The 16,125-nt window shown below is 43.7% G+C and overlaps 1 protein-coding gene across 1 annotated transcript in view; it reads left to right on the plus strand.

Moving 5' to 3' along the window:
- tax1bp1a (Tax1 (human T-cell leukemia virus type I) binding protein 1a) overlaps positions 1-15,564 on the plus strand; it is a 32,585-nt gene extending 17,021 nt beyond the window's left edge. Inside the window, exons 4-18 of the mRNA XM_042434964.1 lie at positions 1,211-1,313; positions 2,012-2,202; positions 3,351-3,506; positions 6,408-6,556; positions 6,995-7,085; positions 7,218-7,403; positions 7,580-7,831; positions 8,054-8,245; positions 8,355-8,427; positions 8,963-9,465; positions 11,975-12,061; positions 12,860-13,046; positions 13,145-13,353; positions 14,063-14,145; positions 14,994-15,564. Coding sequence (XP_042290898.1) covers positions 1,211-1,313; positions 2,012-2,202; positions 3,351-3,506; positions 6,408-6,556; positions 6,995-7,085; positions 7,218-7,403; positions 7,580-7,831; positions 8,054-8,245; positions 8,355-8,427; positions 8,963-9,465; positions 11,975-12,061; positions 12,860-13,046; positions 13,145-13,353; positions 14,063-14,145; positions 14,994-15,204 — 2,673 coding nt within the window. The 3' untranslated portion in view covers positions 15,205-15,564. The remainder of the gene's footprint in view (positions 1-1,210; positions 1,314-2,011; positions 2,203-3,350; positions 3,507-6,407; positions 6,557-6,994; positions 7,086-7,217; positions 7,404-7,579; positions 7,832-8,053; positions 8,246-8,354; positions 8,428-8,962; positions 9,466-11,974; positions 12,062-12,859; positions 13,047-13,144; positions 13,354-14,062; positions 14,146-14,993) is intronic.
- The last annotated feature ends 561 nt before the right edge of the window (positions 15,565-16,125 follow it).

A 16,125-nucleotide genomic window follows, 5' to 3' on the forward strand; every position in this document is an offset into this window, starting at 1 on the left:
ACAAACACTGCAATTATGATTCCTGCATTATCAGACCTGAAATTTTGACAAATGTTTTCAGGAGCTCGTTTGATTTACTGTTTCCAGTTAAAGCTTCCAAATGGTTTGTCAGGTATCGGCCCTTCTTTTTTTTTTTCCTGGATAGCTTATATTTTCTTGTCACTCAAATGTATTTAATTGTTAATATAATTGATGTTTATTGAAATATTTAATCCTGTAATGTGATTCTGGTGAAAATCTACTGGAAAATTGACAATTTTAGCTTTGAAAATTCAGTAAAAGCAAGTATCTCCACCCTGTGTTTCGTGCATCCTACAATTTCCTGTACAGCATAGTAGACTAATTGCTTAAACTGTTATATTATATGATTGCTATGTGGCAGCTGTCCAAATGAGAAACGTTTTTTTGAAATGTAAAAAAAAATTCCTGTACTGCCACAGGTGGTTCAGTTATCCACAGCTTAAGCGCAGTTATGTCCTGTCACAAACATGTACGGCACATGTGAGTTGAAACGAGGTGTGTGTATGTGCGTGAGCGGCCCAGACAGGGAGAGTGTGCAGTTTTCCACGACAGATTTACGACGCAGGACCTGAGTTATGATGTTCAAAACTCCCTTTCATCATCTGTCACCCAACAACACATGAAATCCGTGGAATTACATCTCCCTTGCCATTTTGTGTAAAATTTTCACCTTTTCTTCCCTCATTCTTCTTTTTTTTTTTTTTTTTTCTTTCTCCCCCTTTTCTCGTTTCCACGTGGGTCGTTCTGTGCCGTCTCACGAGTTCGAGCGTGTGTGTGTGTGTGTGCACGCACGCGAAGCTACATACAACCCCTGCCCTCCCACCCTTTTCTCACACCTTCACTGCCCCTCTTTTTTTGTGAGCCTGAAAGAGGCAGGAACTGAGGGGAAGGAGAGAGGAGGAGGAGGAGAAGGAGGTGTGTGGAAGAATGAGGGGGCACAATTTTAAATGTTTCCATTCTTGCCTGAACATTGTATGTAATTCTGCAGCTTTCTTTTTGAGGTGTGTTTTTTAAAAACTATATGATATGTCATACTATTTAAATGTCATCTGGCTTTTAACCATTTACATTAATGTAAAATATTTGAAATTCATGATTTTTCACCATTAAATCTTATGCTTTACACTTACTTGTGCACTATATTTTGCTGCGGATCAACATTTTCTTGTTGTCTGCGATGTGTCCTCAGGTGGGTTGGAGCACAGCCAGGGATTACTACACCTTCCTTTGGTCTCCTATGCCTGAAAACTACGAACCAGGAAGTACTGTGCACAGGACAGTGGTGTTCCAAGGTCCAGAACACACACAAACACACAAACACAAACACACTAACACACACACACTATGTAAACCACTATACAGACCCAGCGTATTCCAAAGTAACTCCTCCATTTTACGGTGCGTATAAAAACCAGCACTTTTATTTAATAAGGGAACACAACCACAAACGGCGGCCTGGGACCTGAGCACCTCTCTAACCACACTCACATACACACACATACACTCACATTGAGGGCCTGCAGACTGGTTTTACTGGGCCTGGAACGGTCAGATATTACACAGTGAAAATATGAGAGCATGCTGTGGTGTGTCAGTAGTCAGTAAAAACCGGTTGGCTGCCGGATGTTCTGTTCTCTCCATCCCAGAGAATCGGACTCAACACGTGAATTAAGTGTTCCAGTCAGATCTCAGGGAATAGCTATGGGCTTGTTGAAATGTTAGTGTATATATAAATGATGTGTTACCTAGTGGAACATTGATTTTTTCCAATAAAATTACCTGCTACTGTGCTGTGTAAAGGGTAGTGTTTATTGTTTTCCATACAGTTTAGTATCATCTCTCCATTTTGATGCTCTACAGTTATTGATTTTGTAGGGGTAGTTTTGGACAAGCACGCTCATGAAATACAGTAAATACTACCCGATTTATTGAAGATGAAATAATATGAAACACAAAAGAAAACTGACCACAGACTCTTATCTCCTGGCAGGTTATTATGTTCCTAAATCCGACGGAGAGTTCTACCAGTTCTGTTATGTCACACACACTGGCGACATCAGAGGAGCCAGCACGCCCTTCCAGTTCAGGTCAGCCACACCCACCGAGGAGCTGCTGACGGTTACCGAGGATGACAGCAACTCCGACATACTGGTCGTCACCACCAAGACTGGCCTGCTAGAGGTAGGCCACGCAAGATGAAGACATTTCCCGTTCTATTTTCCTTTTTTCTTGGTCTCGACCCCCGCTAAAGGGTACTACAGCAAAGCATTAGATCCCTACTAGATCCATACATGACTGTGACCACTTATCTCACTGACTACGTTTACATGTACAAAATATTCTGGTTGTTGCCCTTATTCCGAAGAAGAAAACATCCCTTATAAGCTGTTTACATGGCTAATGAAAATGAACATTCCACTAATATTCCCATTTACATGCAGGGGGATTGCAGGGGGTTTTCCTCTGCTCCAGTGGCAATGGTAATCACAAGATCTCCGCAGGCAGTGAAGTAAACCAGCGATGTGATAAACATTAGTGAGCTGCTGCCTGATATTCATAAGGGATATTGATATGACTGATATTATAAATTTATAGTTACAGGCACAGTACCTAGGTTTTCCCATGATGTTTACTACACTGCTGAGTGTTTTTGGCGCATCACACCGAGTCGTCACAGTCAGCCGGGATAATAACCAGTCCCCTCCATCCCCGTCGAGAAGGCGCGCTCTGTTTTTCCAGCCTGCCCTGAACAGCACTCCTTTTCCCTCTCATTCCTCTCCTCTGTCTGCCTTCCTGCTCCAGCATATGTCATTTTGCCTGCGCAGGGGTAAACACGCAAGAGGGCCATGTGTTGCAAACTGTGGTTAAAAACCCTAATTGAGATGTATATTATGAATGCGCTGTGTACACGTCCAAAGAATGCTCCTAAAACCTGAATAATATTGGTATATCCCACATGTCTTAATCGGGAAATGATACATTCAGAATAAGGCCTAAATCGGAACATCCAAACGGAATATGCTGTTTACATGCCAAGTATCAAATTCAGAATATTGTCACATTCGGAATAGTTAGGAATATTAGTGTGCATGTAAACGTAGTCACTGAGTAGCGGGGACATTATTTGGCATCGATAAACTGTTACTTTACCTTATTGTCTGTGTAAATGGCCATTAATACAACACACAACATATCACACAACAGAAATAGAATTTTATATACAACTCAGGACGAGGAGGATACACTTAAAAAAACTCTTCAATGAGCTGGTACGGTTTTCACCTTTTTTTTTTTTCCTCTCTTCCCCCACCTTACCTCCTGGCCGGCAGCGTGTGGAGGAGGCGCAGCAGGAGCGCAGGGAGCTGCTGAAGGCCATGCGGCTCCTGCAGGAGGAGAAACAGCAGCTGCAGGAGGAACAGAAGCGACTGGCCAGGGAGAGGGAGCAGGAGAGGGAGACATGCTGCCTGCTGCGCACACACAACCAGGTTAGAGAGAGGTAGAGTGATGTCAGGAAAGGCATGCAGAGACAGAAATGATGCTCTGCACATAGAGCAAATTAATCGAAGATTTATTATTATCAATCAAGAGGTATTTGTGCAACATTGAGATTTACGGTGAGGGAGGGTTCAGTGCGTTTGTGCATGTGTGTAATTGTATGTAAGCGTGTGGGCGTGTGTTCATAGACGGACAGCCGCTATTTGCACATGTGTGTGTGGAGCCGGTTCCTCACCAGTGATCACAGGTCTGCAAACTTCAAAGGCCCGAATTTATGAATAATCTGTGTCTATGTTTAAGAGACACACAAGGAGCTGCAGCGCGCGCATGTGTGTGTGCGCACGCCAGTCTTTCTCTCCCTCTTTAACGACCTGACTCAGTGGGGCAGAACGGAATTGGGACTCGGTTTTCTCGGGCATCTGGCGTCAGGGACGATGCCATCGCAACCACAGAGTGAACAAACATGACGTCAAACACGCAGACATACACACGCGCGCACGCACGCACACACATGCACATACACAAACTACCCCCCCCCCCCCCCCCCCGCCGCCTCCTCCCCCTTCACTCTCACCCTCACATTCAGGTCCCACACCACAGGGTCCCTCTAATGTGCATTCACACATGCACAAGCGCGCACACACACACACAAACAAACTCATTATGCCACCCGCTTGCAAACCCTTTTAGTCTGTGTGTGGAATGAGAGGAGGGTAGTCCGCAAAACCGCCTGCCTGAAAAAAGAGCCCTGCCCAGCCTCAGGGACAAACACCACTCAGTCACGCGATTCAGTGGCCACTGCTTTCTCACTGTCTATTTTCTCTCTGTCTGTCGGTCTGTCCCTGTCTTTCTCTCTCGGTTCTCTCTCGGTTCTCAATACTACATTTCAGTATTGGCATGACAGGAAACTTAATTTGCTAAAGTGAGGTTGATGTTAAAAATACATTTGGGAGCATTAATCAGAATTAAACAAATATTTAAAAACCACTAAAATTCTGCATCGATCTTTATCTACTTTTTTCCTCTGTGCTCGCTCACCAGAGTGACTCAGATTTCAGATTTTAGCATTTTATGAGTTGCTCATTTGATAAGCAGTAGTTTAGCACACACACGCCTAAAAACAGTCAACTCAGGAAACTCAATGAAAGCAGGAGGAGGTGGGGGGTGGGGAGGGGGGTGGGGGTGGAGGAGAGGTAAAACACTGCAACTTGCCAAGAGTTTTGAATCTAGTCTCTTATCGCCCCCTAGTGCAGCTGTCCGGTCCAGGCCCAAAGTGAGAGCAGGCTGCTTTGAGTTAGTCTGCCGCTCCTTTTTTACGAAGGACAAAATCGCCATAAATTACGTGGTAATACACACACACACTGTTATTACCATGCTGCTTTTCCTTCAACAGGCATGTCCATCTGTAGATATACGACTTGTGTGAGTAGGTGTGTGTGTAAACACGTGTGCGAGCACACTCCTTTTGTGGAGCATTTACAGTAGGAGCGTTAGTTCATGCCACGCTGATGAAAATATCCTTTGAGTTTAACATGAAAACATAAGTACATATTTTGTGGCTGCTAATTTTACGACTACACTTTTTATAAGGTCTTTATGCACTGCTAAAGTGCTTCCCAAACGCCAGCCGTAAAAATCATACAGTAATCTACGCAGAGCCAAGCCCAGAGGGAGACAGGCCTGAGTATGCATTGGTGTGTGCATGTGCATGTGTCTGTTTTGGATTGATGGGTGTACTCTGTGCTACTTGCCTGTCTCCATATGTCCTTGAATGTGTAGCTGTGTGTCAGTCTTCCTCGGTGTGCGGGTGTGTGGATGAGTATGTGCGTGCACATGCTACAAATGGATGGAGGGTGTGTGCAGAGAGGTATGTTGTTCTGTCACAACCAATATTAGCTATGGATGATTTAATGGCCTTTGCTACTGATAAGCAGCAAGTTCAAACAAGGCATTTCCTCAGGAGGCACACCACATGCAGAAAACAGAACTAAGATGATCTGTTGTACAATACCAGGAATTTGTTTCACTAAAGGAATCCACTCATACTAGACAGGTTACTCCTGCGTTCATTCACTACGTACCGCTACTGTTTGTTATTGAGGCTACTGTGCCTCTAAATAGCTTCACATATCGAGAGTGTGATTAACATCCATCAAAACGCTCACATATGTCATCATTTGTAACCAGTGATTTGTGACAAGACAAGACTTCACTGATCCCCGGGGGGGGAATTCACATGTTAGAGCAGCATAAGAAATGAGCCAAATGAAATTATTAAATAAAATAGAGGGGGAAAAATGAACAAAATTCAGACATCCCATATGTCAAATGCATTACATATCCATACATTTGTCCAGTAGTGCAACTCTGAAAGCTTTCTAGAGAGTTTGTGATTCTGCTTTATGGACATTTTTGAGGCATTAGTTTGTCTCCTCTCATTGATATAAATGGCGTGGACAAAATATTAGAAACACCTCTCAATATAATTGAATATGAGTCAACTGCACCACAAACTACAGCCTCCAAAATGACCAAAAGTTAAATCAACATCCCCCTCTTTCAGCAGAAACTCAAGTAAAAGTCAACACTGAACATTATAACCATCATGAGGGTAGGATTTAATGCAGTAGTTTTACCTTTTTGTACCTCATAAAACGTGTAATTATGAAAGGTGAATGAATGTACAGCAGTGAAACATATATAATACATAAGGAATGAGGCTGTCATGTTTCCCATGAAATATTAGTGTCAGTGATTAATCATGACTATTGCATAAGCTCCTGATTTATCCAGCATTCTTTCTCTGATGCCTTGTTCGGGCTGCTGAATCGGCTTCTGTCATTGGCCGTAGCACCTGTCAGCGTGATCAGAGCTACCTCTCTGTCCCACAGGAGCTGCTGCGCTCGTCGCAGGGGCTGTCAGAAGAGAGGGAGGAGGTGAGGAGGAGGCTGACAGAGGCCACGGACCGGGTCCGCCAGCTGGAGGAGGACCTGCTGGGAGTCACCCAGAGAGGCCTACAAAAGGAGACGGAGCTCGATTGGTGAGTGGAGACTTCTAAGGCGTGATCATCAATCATCCCAACTCATCCATTTCTGTGAGGACATGACTGTTGAAATAATGGTGTTTGAGGGAGATTTCTTGCCTGCCTTCTGCTTTTTCAACATCTTTATCATCAAACTTGTCCACACGGGAAGGACGAAGTAATTCAAAAATAACCTCTGAATTGATCAGCACCTCTCTGTCTCTGCAAAAATGACACATCATAAGCTTCATAAAGGTATTATTTAATGCAGGGATATTGGATTGGATTGCATTAATCACACCCATTTATGTTTGCATGCATGTGCACTCACACCCAAACAAACATAAATAAGCAATAAGCATACATATTGAATAGACATATGCCAGCCAAACAGATTTTACTGAATAAGACCTTCTAAAGCTTTTCAAAACTTATTTTCATTATTCTGTGTTTCAGTCTGCGTGACCGTCTGAAGAAGCTGACAGCAGAGAGAGACATCCTGGAGAGTCAGCTGAAGAATGAGAAGGATGAGAGAGACCTCTATAAGGTGAGACAAAGCTCTTTACAGGAAAAAGGCAGGATAAAAGATAGGATGCATTTTAACTAATGAAGCCGTTGTTTTTCTGTGTAGCGCTGGCCTGTGCACATTTTTTGTCTCTGTGTATTTTTACACGTGTAGGCCCACCTGCGCAGCACTGAGCTGGAGAACACTAAGCTGAGCGCAGAGCTGCAGATGCTGAAGGCGGTGGAGCTGAACCGGGAAGTGACTATTGCCCAGTTCCAGGAGGAGCTGGACAGGCTCAGGGCCTGTGTTGCCCAGCGGGATAACCTGGAGAAAGAGCTGCTGGCACACAAGGCTGACAAGGTAGTAGTGTTTGCAGTGACTGTTGCTGCTAGGATAAGCTAACTCAAAAGCTAAAATATAAAAAGCAAATTGTACGTCCGTTATCCTGTCTGTGTGAGCATGCACGTGAAGTACAGTGTGTGTGTTTGCATTATAAAACCTGTTTCTATTTATGAATTCCCTCCTCGTTCCTTCAGGCAGAGCTAGCCCGTGTGCGTGAGCAGCTTCGTCAAGCCGAGGAGCAGCTCCAGGCATCCCGGCAACAGGCCTCCCTGCTGGCCTCGGAGCTCCGCGACTCAGCCAGCGCCCGCGACCACACGATGACTGAGCTGTACCGCGCCCGCTTGGAGGCAGACAAGCTCCGTGCGAGTCTGGCTGATGCTCAGGCCGAGTGCCAACGCATGGAGAGCCAGTTGGACCGAATGAGGAGCACCGCACAGAAGGAAGTGGTCAGTGTCTGACTTCATTAAGTTGTATTTCTGTCTTTCAACTCTATGTACTTTGACAGGCCCGGGTTGAGGGAATTCTGAAGCAAAGAATTTTCAAATGTTTGGAAAAAACTTTTTAAAGGGGTGCACATTTTTATGAATGAGCAATCACAACAAAGAAGACATTGGATTAGCAGTTATACGTCTCATTCTTTTCTCCTCTTTACGTCCTTCTGCTTCCAGGGTGTCGGTACCGGCGGGGAGGTGACGCCCAGCATGATGGTGGTGTCGGAGGCAGAGGCTGAGCTGCAGAGGGAGGTGGAGGAACTGAAGCTGCGTCTCCACATGGCAGCTGAGCACTATAAGGAAAAGTACAGAGAGTGCCAGCGCCTCCGCAGGCAGGTGGCCAAACTGAACACAACTGAGTCACAGGGGGTGAGTTACTGTGCTGGAAACTAAGAGACAGAGCTGAAATATTGAGTGCAGATTACCAAAACCACAATTACAGTTTGTTGATAGTACTGTTCTTGTTGCTATTTTGCAGGAGCCAAAGAGAAACGCATCCACTGAGACAACACTGGAGCCACTGACCCCCAGTCCAGAGTCACCAACAGCAGGTACACAAGAATAAAAATGGGGTTAAATTTGAAAATGAAAGAAAATGCACTTAAACCCCTGAATATGTATGTCATGACAATAGTGTATACTGAACTCTACTATTATTGCTTACATAAAAATCTACACTTTTGTTCAATTAAATCCTGAAAAAGATTCATTATAGAAGAGGAAGAAATACAATTTTTTTTCACCTACTGTATCCTCAAAAGACCATAATGCATTGCAGTCAGATGACATTCTTTCTCTTACTTTTTCTCCTGCTTTACCACATTTTATAAAGATTTTCAATATCCTAATTTAGTTTTGATATTTCTTGTTGGAAATCCATAAGCTTAGAAGCACAGTGGGTTAAAAGGAAAGTGGGTACACCACAGTAGTTAACTACAACACTATTATAAAATATCTCTAGACCGCACAAGTTTCATCAAGTATAAAGTCATTCTATTAAAATATGCGTAATTAACTCATACCTGATTCAAAGAAGGGGATTTCCTCTTGACTATATAATCTTCTAAACCCTTTGTGTTTTTACAGGAAATATTGCTACCGCAGTCCTTCAAGAAGCCGCTGAAATGACAATCATCCCAGAACTTAATAACAGGGAATTCACACACACTGACGCACACACCAGCACAGAGAAGGAAGAAAAGCAGAGAGAGAGCGCGCCGGTGGAGAGCAGCGAGGCAGAGGCTGAGAGAGAAGTAAACCAAGGAGAAGATGGAAAAATAAAAGAAAAAGAGGAGAAGAGGGAGAGCCTGCGGGAAGAGAGCCTGAAGATGACGAGCTGGGTGGAGGTCGAGAACGAGAGGCAGGGCGTCGGGGAGAACGGCGAGGCGGAAGGGGTAGAGGAAGTGGGAGATGGCGCGGAGGAGCAGGTGCTGCTGGAGGTGGAGGGGAGGAGCATGGGGGAGGCAGAAAAGGAACAGACACGTTCGGTTGAGGAGGAGCTGGCAATGATGGAGGAGAAGTGGAGGGAGCAGTGCGCCATCAACGAGACGCTCAAACAGCGGCTGGCCAATGAGGAGGAGCGATTCAGAGTGAGACACACACACATACACACAAAGTATCCTTAAGCTCAGCATATTAATTAAGCATACTTCTATCATTTCTAGAATGATAATATCTCTCACTTGCTGTGGTCACATGCACAGAGAAATCCAGTCTTTTGAATTGACCCGTGAAGATTACACTCCAATTATAATGAGCCTGGTTATAATGTTTGGTTTACCCTCAGATAAGACGAGTTATTTTGTCCTTTTAACTTCTCTCTGACTGACTCTATATACATGAAAATACATTTTGCTGTCAGCAGAAAATACTGTAGCAAAACAAACCACCGTGTTATGAGCCTATATCTATTTTTTAAAACTGTATTACAGCTTCATCAGTTAATTATTTTTGGCACGTTCTCAGAGCCCTAATAGGTTGTTTGGCCCTACCGACTGTCAAAAACCCAAATATATTAAATTTATAATGATATAAAACAGGAAAAAAAATCAAATCCTCACTTTTGAGAAGCTTGAGTTTGCTTTAAAAATTACTTAAACCAAACAATTTGGTGTCAAATACTTTTCTGTCCACAAACTATTTGCTCGATCAAATAACTGTTTCAGCATTACACAATTTGAATATTTTTGAACATTTATTAGATAAGATACAGTACAGACAAACAGGAAATGAGAATGGCATGCAACTAAGGCCTCTGGCCAAACTTGATGTTGCAATTATATGGTCAGCTTCTCACGCCCACAGGCCACCAGAACTCTCCTACACAGAAAACAAATAGAATTTGATACCAAAAGTACCATTGCTGACTCAAGAAGGGAGGCTTTACTGGTGGCAGCACTTGGATAGATGTATGTGTTGTTGCAAGAGAATTATTGTGTCACAGAGTATCAACAGTTTACCTGAGCACACATTTAACCAGAATATCCAGATTGTATACACATGAGCCAATGTGTGTGGCATGTGTGTGTGATTCAATACAAGCACTCAAGCATGTGGGCCTGCTGCATTTTGCATGTGGATGTCCGCCAAAGTACCTACTGGCATTTAATCTCCATGAGTGATTGCGTGTTTATCGGCGCTGTAAATAAGGCTCTCCCCCCGTCTGAGGCCAGTGCCTCAGGTCCCGAGCTGCTCTTAATGGCTCCGGAGACTGACAGGAGAGGCAGCCGCAGAGCGTCATGCTTTACGGCTGTTTACATCTACGCCGGGGGGCAGGGGGGGGGCACAGAAATTCACTGTTGCAGACTCCCTACCTGAACTTTACTCTCTAATGCTGCGGCATAAATCCCCGAGAGAGGGGGGAGAGAGGACAAAAGGAGATGAAAGAGAATGAGGGGCGGGGGGAGTGAAAGAAGCAAACACAATTTAAGAGTGAAAAAAGTTGGATTGACAGACAGACATGAAGCAGAAAGAGAAACCGCGGCAGAGGAGGGGATTTTTGAACCCTTGAAATGGGATGAAATGAGAGAAGAGCAGGCAACTAGCCATGTAAATTATCCCACAGGGTCAGTCCTGTTAGAAAGTCTTGAGATTTACTACGATCCCCTGGTCCGCTCCGGTCTGCAGCGCTCCTCCAGTCTGCTCTCCTCACAGACCTCGTTTCTTTGGCTTTAGCTGTGTGTGTTTTACAGCGAGTACCACACATTTGACAGAGCTCCAGGTTAAATAAAACCCAACCGACCAAATATTTTGTTCACTTGCCTCCCTGTATGTATGCCTAGTGATGGTCAGTTGACATAAATGGAGTGGAAGTCCAACCTGAAAGCAAGAAAAAGAGTTTTTTATCTGCACAAGAAACGTCTCACCCTTTCCATAAACTCTGAATATCTGTTTGTTATGTTTGGAGCAGAAACAATTAGTCAATGAGTCAATTACTCAGGAAAAAATAGGTTGATATTTGATTAATTATTTGTCATTTTCTTAGCAAAAATGCCATTCCAAGATTCCTTTATTAAAATGTGCTGCATATTTTGGTCTTATGTGATAGTAAATTAAATCTTCAGGTTTTTGACTGTTGGTCAGAAAAGAGAATGTCGCTTGGGCTCTGGGAAATTGTGATGTCATGTTTCTGATGTTTTATAGACTAAATGATTAATCAATTTGAGAGAAAATCATCATGAGACTAATTGATAATTAAAATAATTAGCAGTTGTCGCCCTAGGTATTGTATTTATTATGTACCCTCTCCACCCTACTAGAATATTATACTATCCTTCATTATCACTCATAAGCCAGTTTGCAATTTAAGAGAAAAAGCCAAAAAGCCATCATACATGACTGAGGGCAAAGACAAAGAACTTGTGTTTCATATAACTTCAGGAGGAAGAGATGGAATAGCAGAAGAAGAGCAGTTTGTTGTTATTGGGGGAATGTTTAGTTTGGTTGGACGCAGACCTGATACCTCTCAAGAAAATCCGACTGCTTACTGAAACGGATGTCAATATTTTTCTGATGCATCATTAAGAACTAATGTTGAACTATGTTTTGTTTTTTTTTCTCTTTTCCTTGTGTGTGTGTGTGTGTGTCCTGTCTGTGTAGGTGCAGATGGCAGAGCGAGCCAGTGAGGTGACGGAGCTGAAACGCAACCTCGCCCAAGCCCTGAGAGACAAAGAGCAGCTACAGGAGGTAAAGCAGCACCATCAAGTGCACATGTAGTGTATGTGCTTTATAAAATAAATCAGGTTTTGATAAATAATGTGAAATTTCCACTGTAGAATTCACATCACGGATGCATAAGATGTCGGCTCTGAATAGAAGTCCACAGATATATTCATGAGCACTTTAGGTTCAGTGTATTAACTCTTTTGTAGCTTCCTTCCCTTCCCCACTAATTAATACATCTATACTTGCTTCTTTCGCCCATGGGTACAGTGCCATTATACAGTGCAAATGCCACGCGACGTGTCTGTTTCACCTTCCCAACCCTGGTTTAAATGTTAAACCTGATAGCAGCGCACTAATGAAGTCATCAAGAGAGGAGGTCGGGTGGAGTGAAGAGGGAGGATGGAGGGAGGTAAAGGAGGGAGAGGGCGAGCGCCTCTATCAGCAAAGCAGGAGCAGAGGGAGCCAGAGTTTGACACCCATTACAGTAATGAGTAGGGTACTAATGCTCTTGCTTCAGATATAATCACAAAGGGCAGCAACAATGTAGAGGGATATTTAACTCTGAGTTAAGCACTTACTCCCTTCTTGGTTCCAGCGGTGAAAATGCACCATTCAAACTGAATTTCTCTCTCACAGCTTTCCTCGTTTCCTGTTTTCAGGAACAGAAACTTTTAAGCAAGTTTGGTTGCTTAACTGGACAACATAGAATGCAAGATACAGTAGCAGGAGATATTTTATATGACATGTTAATAATGTGCAGTTTAGTGTTGATGTATTATGACAACCAGGGATGGATTTTGTCTCTATCTGTCCCCCCAGGAGCTGCAGCGCTATGCGTCCAGGCAGAGGGAGCAGGAGACTGGTGTTCAAGGTGCTGAAGTCAGGCAGCCAATGGTGCTGCGCTACCCACTGCCCTACCCCCAGGACCCTTCCCCTCCACCGCTGGTGCCACAAAGGCCTGCTGAGCTGCAGTACGGCAATCCCTACTCCACGGACACCACAAAAGGTTGGGAGGAAACTTGAATCAGTCATCCTTTCGTGCCGTCTGTGTTCTCCCTCCTTCAGTCAGCACCCTAACGGCGCCGTGTCTTGCTGTTTTTCTAGAGCGGGTGGATGTCGCGCTGTCTCCCGAGCACATGTCCCGTCCTCCGCCTGAGGCCCCACCTTGCGCACCTCCATGCGCTCCCCCAATCACACCCCCAAGCCCAGGCCCCGGGGCGCCGGGCTGGGAGAGAGAGGTGGTCTGCATCCAGCCCTCTCGCACCACGAGCCCCCCAGAGAGCCTGGACCAATCACCAGAGGAGCCACGTAATGTAAGCGCATACACATAACACACTCTTCCACCAAACTATAACACTGGCTGGTGTGACATTTATTAGAAAGTTAATGGATGATTCTTTATTGGATTTTTTTGGAGTATCCGTATCAATTAAGGTTGTAATTCTAATGTATATGTAAATTACATATTTTAAAGCAGCATACTGTAAATCTAACTGATCCCAGCCTCTGGTGTCCTAGCCTCGCTTTTGTGTTTTCAGCAGCCAATGAATTCCTGTCATGGTAATCCCTCACTCGCTTCGCCTCTCCCCGTCTCTCGAGTGCTTGTCACTGAACGAAGGGAATGGTAGCATGCCCTTAAAAGATGAAGCTTTGAACTCATTTGCATAAAGCTCTAATTAACGTCACTCCCTCAGAGCTCAAGAGAGACGAAGATAACGAGGGCTGAGAGAGTAATTAGGTGAGATTTTGCATAGGGACGGACCTTAGATCAGTTAGTGTCGGCCGGATTATATCTGTGCTTGTTTGGGAGCAAATTGAACAGAGATCAGGGAGGGAGGTTTACTGTATTCTTTAATTAGAAACATAGCTGCACATGCCTCGTCTTTACTGGCTCATTTCATGGCTCTTCCTACCCATCTCCTCTTATTTTGGTTAAGATCTTTGGAGGTAGTGTTTGTGTTTGCAAATACACAGCCATCATTTTCCATCCTTTTGTGTGTGTGCTTGTGTTGTGCATCATAGGTGGGTGACGCGGCTCAGCCATCCTGTGACCATCAGTCCAGTAGACGCAGTGAAGCCAGGAGCAGCTTCTGCTTTGACTCAAGGTAGTGTGCATACCTAAAAACAAAAAAATAATGACTTCAGAATAAATAGCCTTTTTTTTAAAAAAAAATAAAAAATAAAAATCAGTGTTTCTTAAAGAAACAAAAAAGAAACAAGATTACACAAGCAAAGAGGAGGACATAGATGAAAACAGAAGAGGGTTCAGGGAGGGATTTGTTTTTCCAGTAAGCCAGTCGATCCCTGTGCCAGTGATGAACCAAACAAGGCTAATATGAAATGCAAATCCCAGGCAGCTAGCTGACTTCACAGAGTAAAGAGGTGTTCATGATCATGTCCCCCTTAGGGTTCATTCTCATCCCCTTACTTTATATTTACATGCTAAATACATATATTCAAGGATTCAAGACTCTTTAAAGCAACAAAGTACGATTTTGTCCCATTGCACAAAATGCTGATGATATTGTGTTGATTAAATGGTGAATTCACACCATAACAATGTTTTTGTTTTGGGGCTGAGGGCATTGGAAAATCATCTAATATGTAACATTTAAATTTAAAATACGTATTTTCAGAATCTATGTAAGGGTTACTTTGGATAATCCAATTACCTCGCTGTGGATAGTTTTTATTAGAACTACTTGCTACCAAAAAAATAGTCTCTATAAAAACTGCCTGACTGTGAATTTTTGTAATTTGAACTGACCTTTTTAATACCAGTGATTCAACAAGTTATGTCATTTTTATTTATATAGCCCAAAATCACAAATGTGGGTTTTACAATCTGTATAGCCCTCAATCCTTGGGGATATCTGTAGTTTTGTTGTGCCAGCCTGGGTCACACTGTTTGACATGTCTGCTTCCACTGCTTCCCTCCTTTTCCTCTCTCCAGTAGTGACGTTCACAAGCGCTGCCCGCTATGCGAGGTGATCTTCCCGCCCCACTTTGAGCAGCGCAGCTTCGAGCAACACGTGGAAAGCCACTGGAAGGTCTGCCCCGTCTGCTCCGAGCAGTTCCCCCTCAACTGTCAGCAGCAGCTCTTCGAGAGGCACGTCCTCACGCACTTCGACGGCCACGTGCTCAACTTCGAGCAGACTGACTGAAGGGGTGAAGGTCGGCAGAAGGCGGAGCTAGAATTGTGACATACTGTATGGGTTAATGTGTGTTTTCAGCTGTTAGTTCATTTCAATTGGAGGTTTGGTTAAGTTGTCTTGTTAATATACAATCATGAGCACTTTTTTGCAATCTTAACAAAGGTTAGAAAGAATGTAGTCTACTTCTGAAAGGAAGCAGTTTATCCTTTGGCAGCATCTCCACCAAGGTGTTTATCATGTAGGTTAGCTTCCACCTTAAAGGGGACCTATGATGCTCATTTCCAACTCGATACTTTTATTCTGGGACTCCACTAGAATAGCTTTGCATGATTCACAGTTAAAAAAAAAAGTCCTTATTTATCTTATAGTGGCCTTTTATGCAGCCCCTCAGTTCAGCCTCTGTCTGAAACAGGCTGCTTCAGCTCCTGTCTCTTTAAGGCCCCCCTCCCGAAGAGCTCACTCTGTTCTGATTGGTTAGCTTCCGGAAGCTGAGTCACGGCCAACTTCTGCAGGAGCAGGATTTCACTTCTTTTTTATTACTCCAAATGTCAACTTCCCACATCCATCCATACATGTTCAAGCCCACATCTGATCAGGAATATGAGAGTGGACAGCACAAACATCCACAGCAACAAAGATTACAGCAGGGCGTCTCTGTTTGGTAAATATTACCTGCTTATTGTGACATAATGGTGTAAGTTACATGTGGGGAATGCACTGGAATACCGACTGAAGTGGAAAATGTCTGCTGTCAGGAAATAACATAAGTAACGTAGCTAGTAAAATGTTATTCTGCTGTTACCAGATGTATAGTATCTCCTTGCACCGTATGTATTGTGCCTGGACCAGATGACCATATAAAGAAATTTGCACGAGTTGACGTCAGCTCATCTCAAAAGTAGAAAAAAACATTGGAAACCTAGCATTCAG

Source organism: Thunnus maccoyii, chromosome 15 (assembly GCF_910596095.1).
Source record: "Thunnus maccoyii chromosome 15, fThuMac1.1, whole genome shotgun sequence".
NCBI lineage: Eukaryota > Metazoa > Chordata > Actinopteri > Scombriformes > Scombridae > Thunnus > Thunnus maccoyii.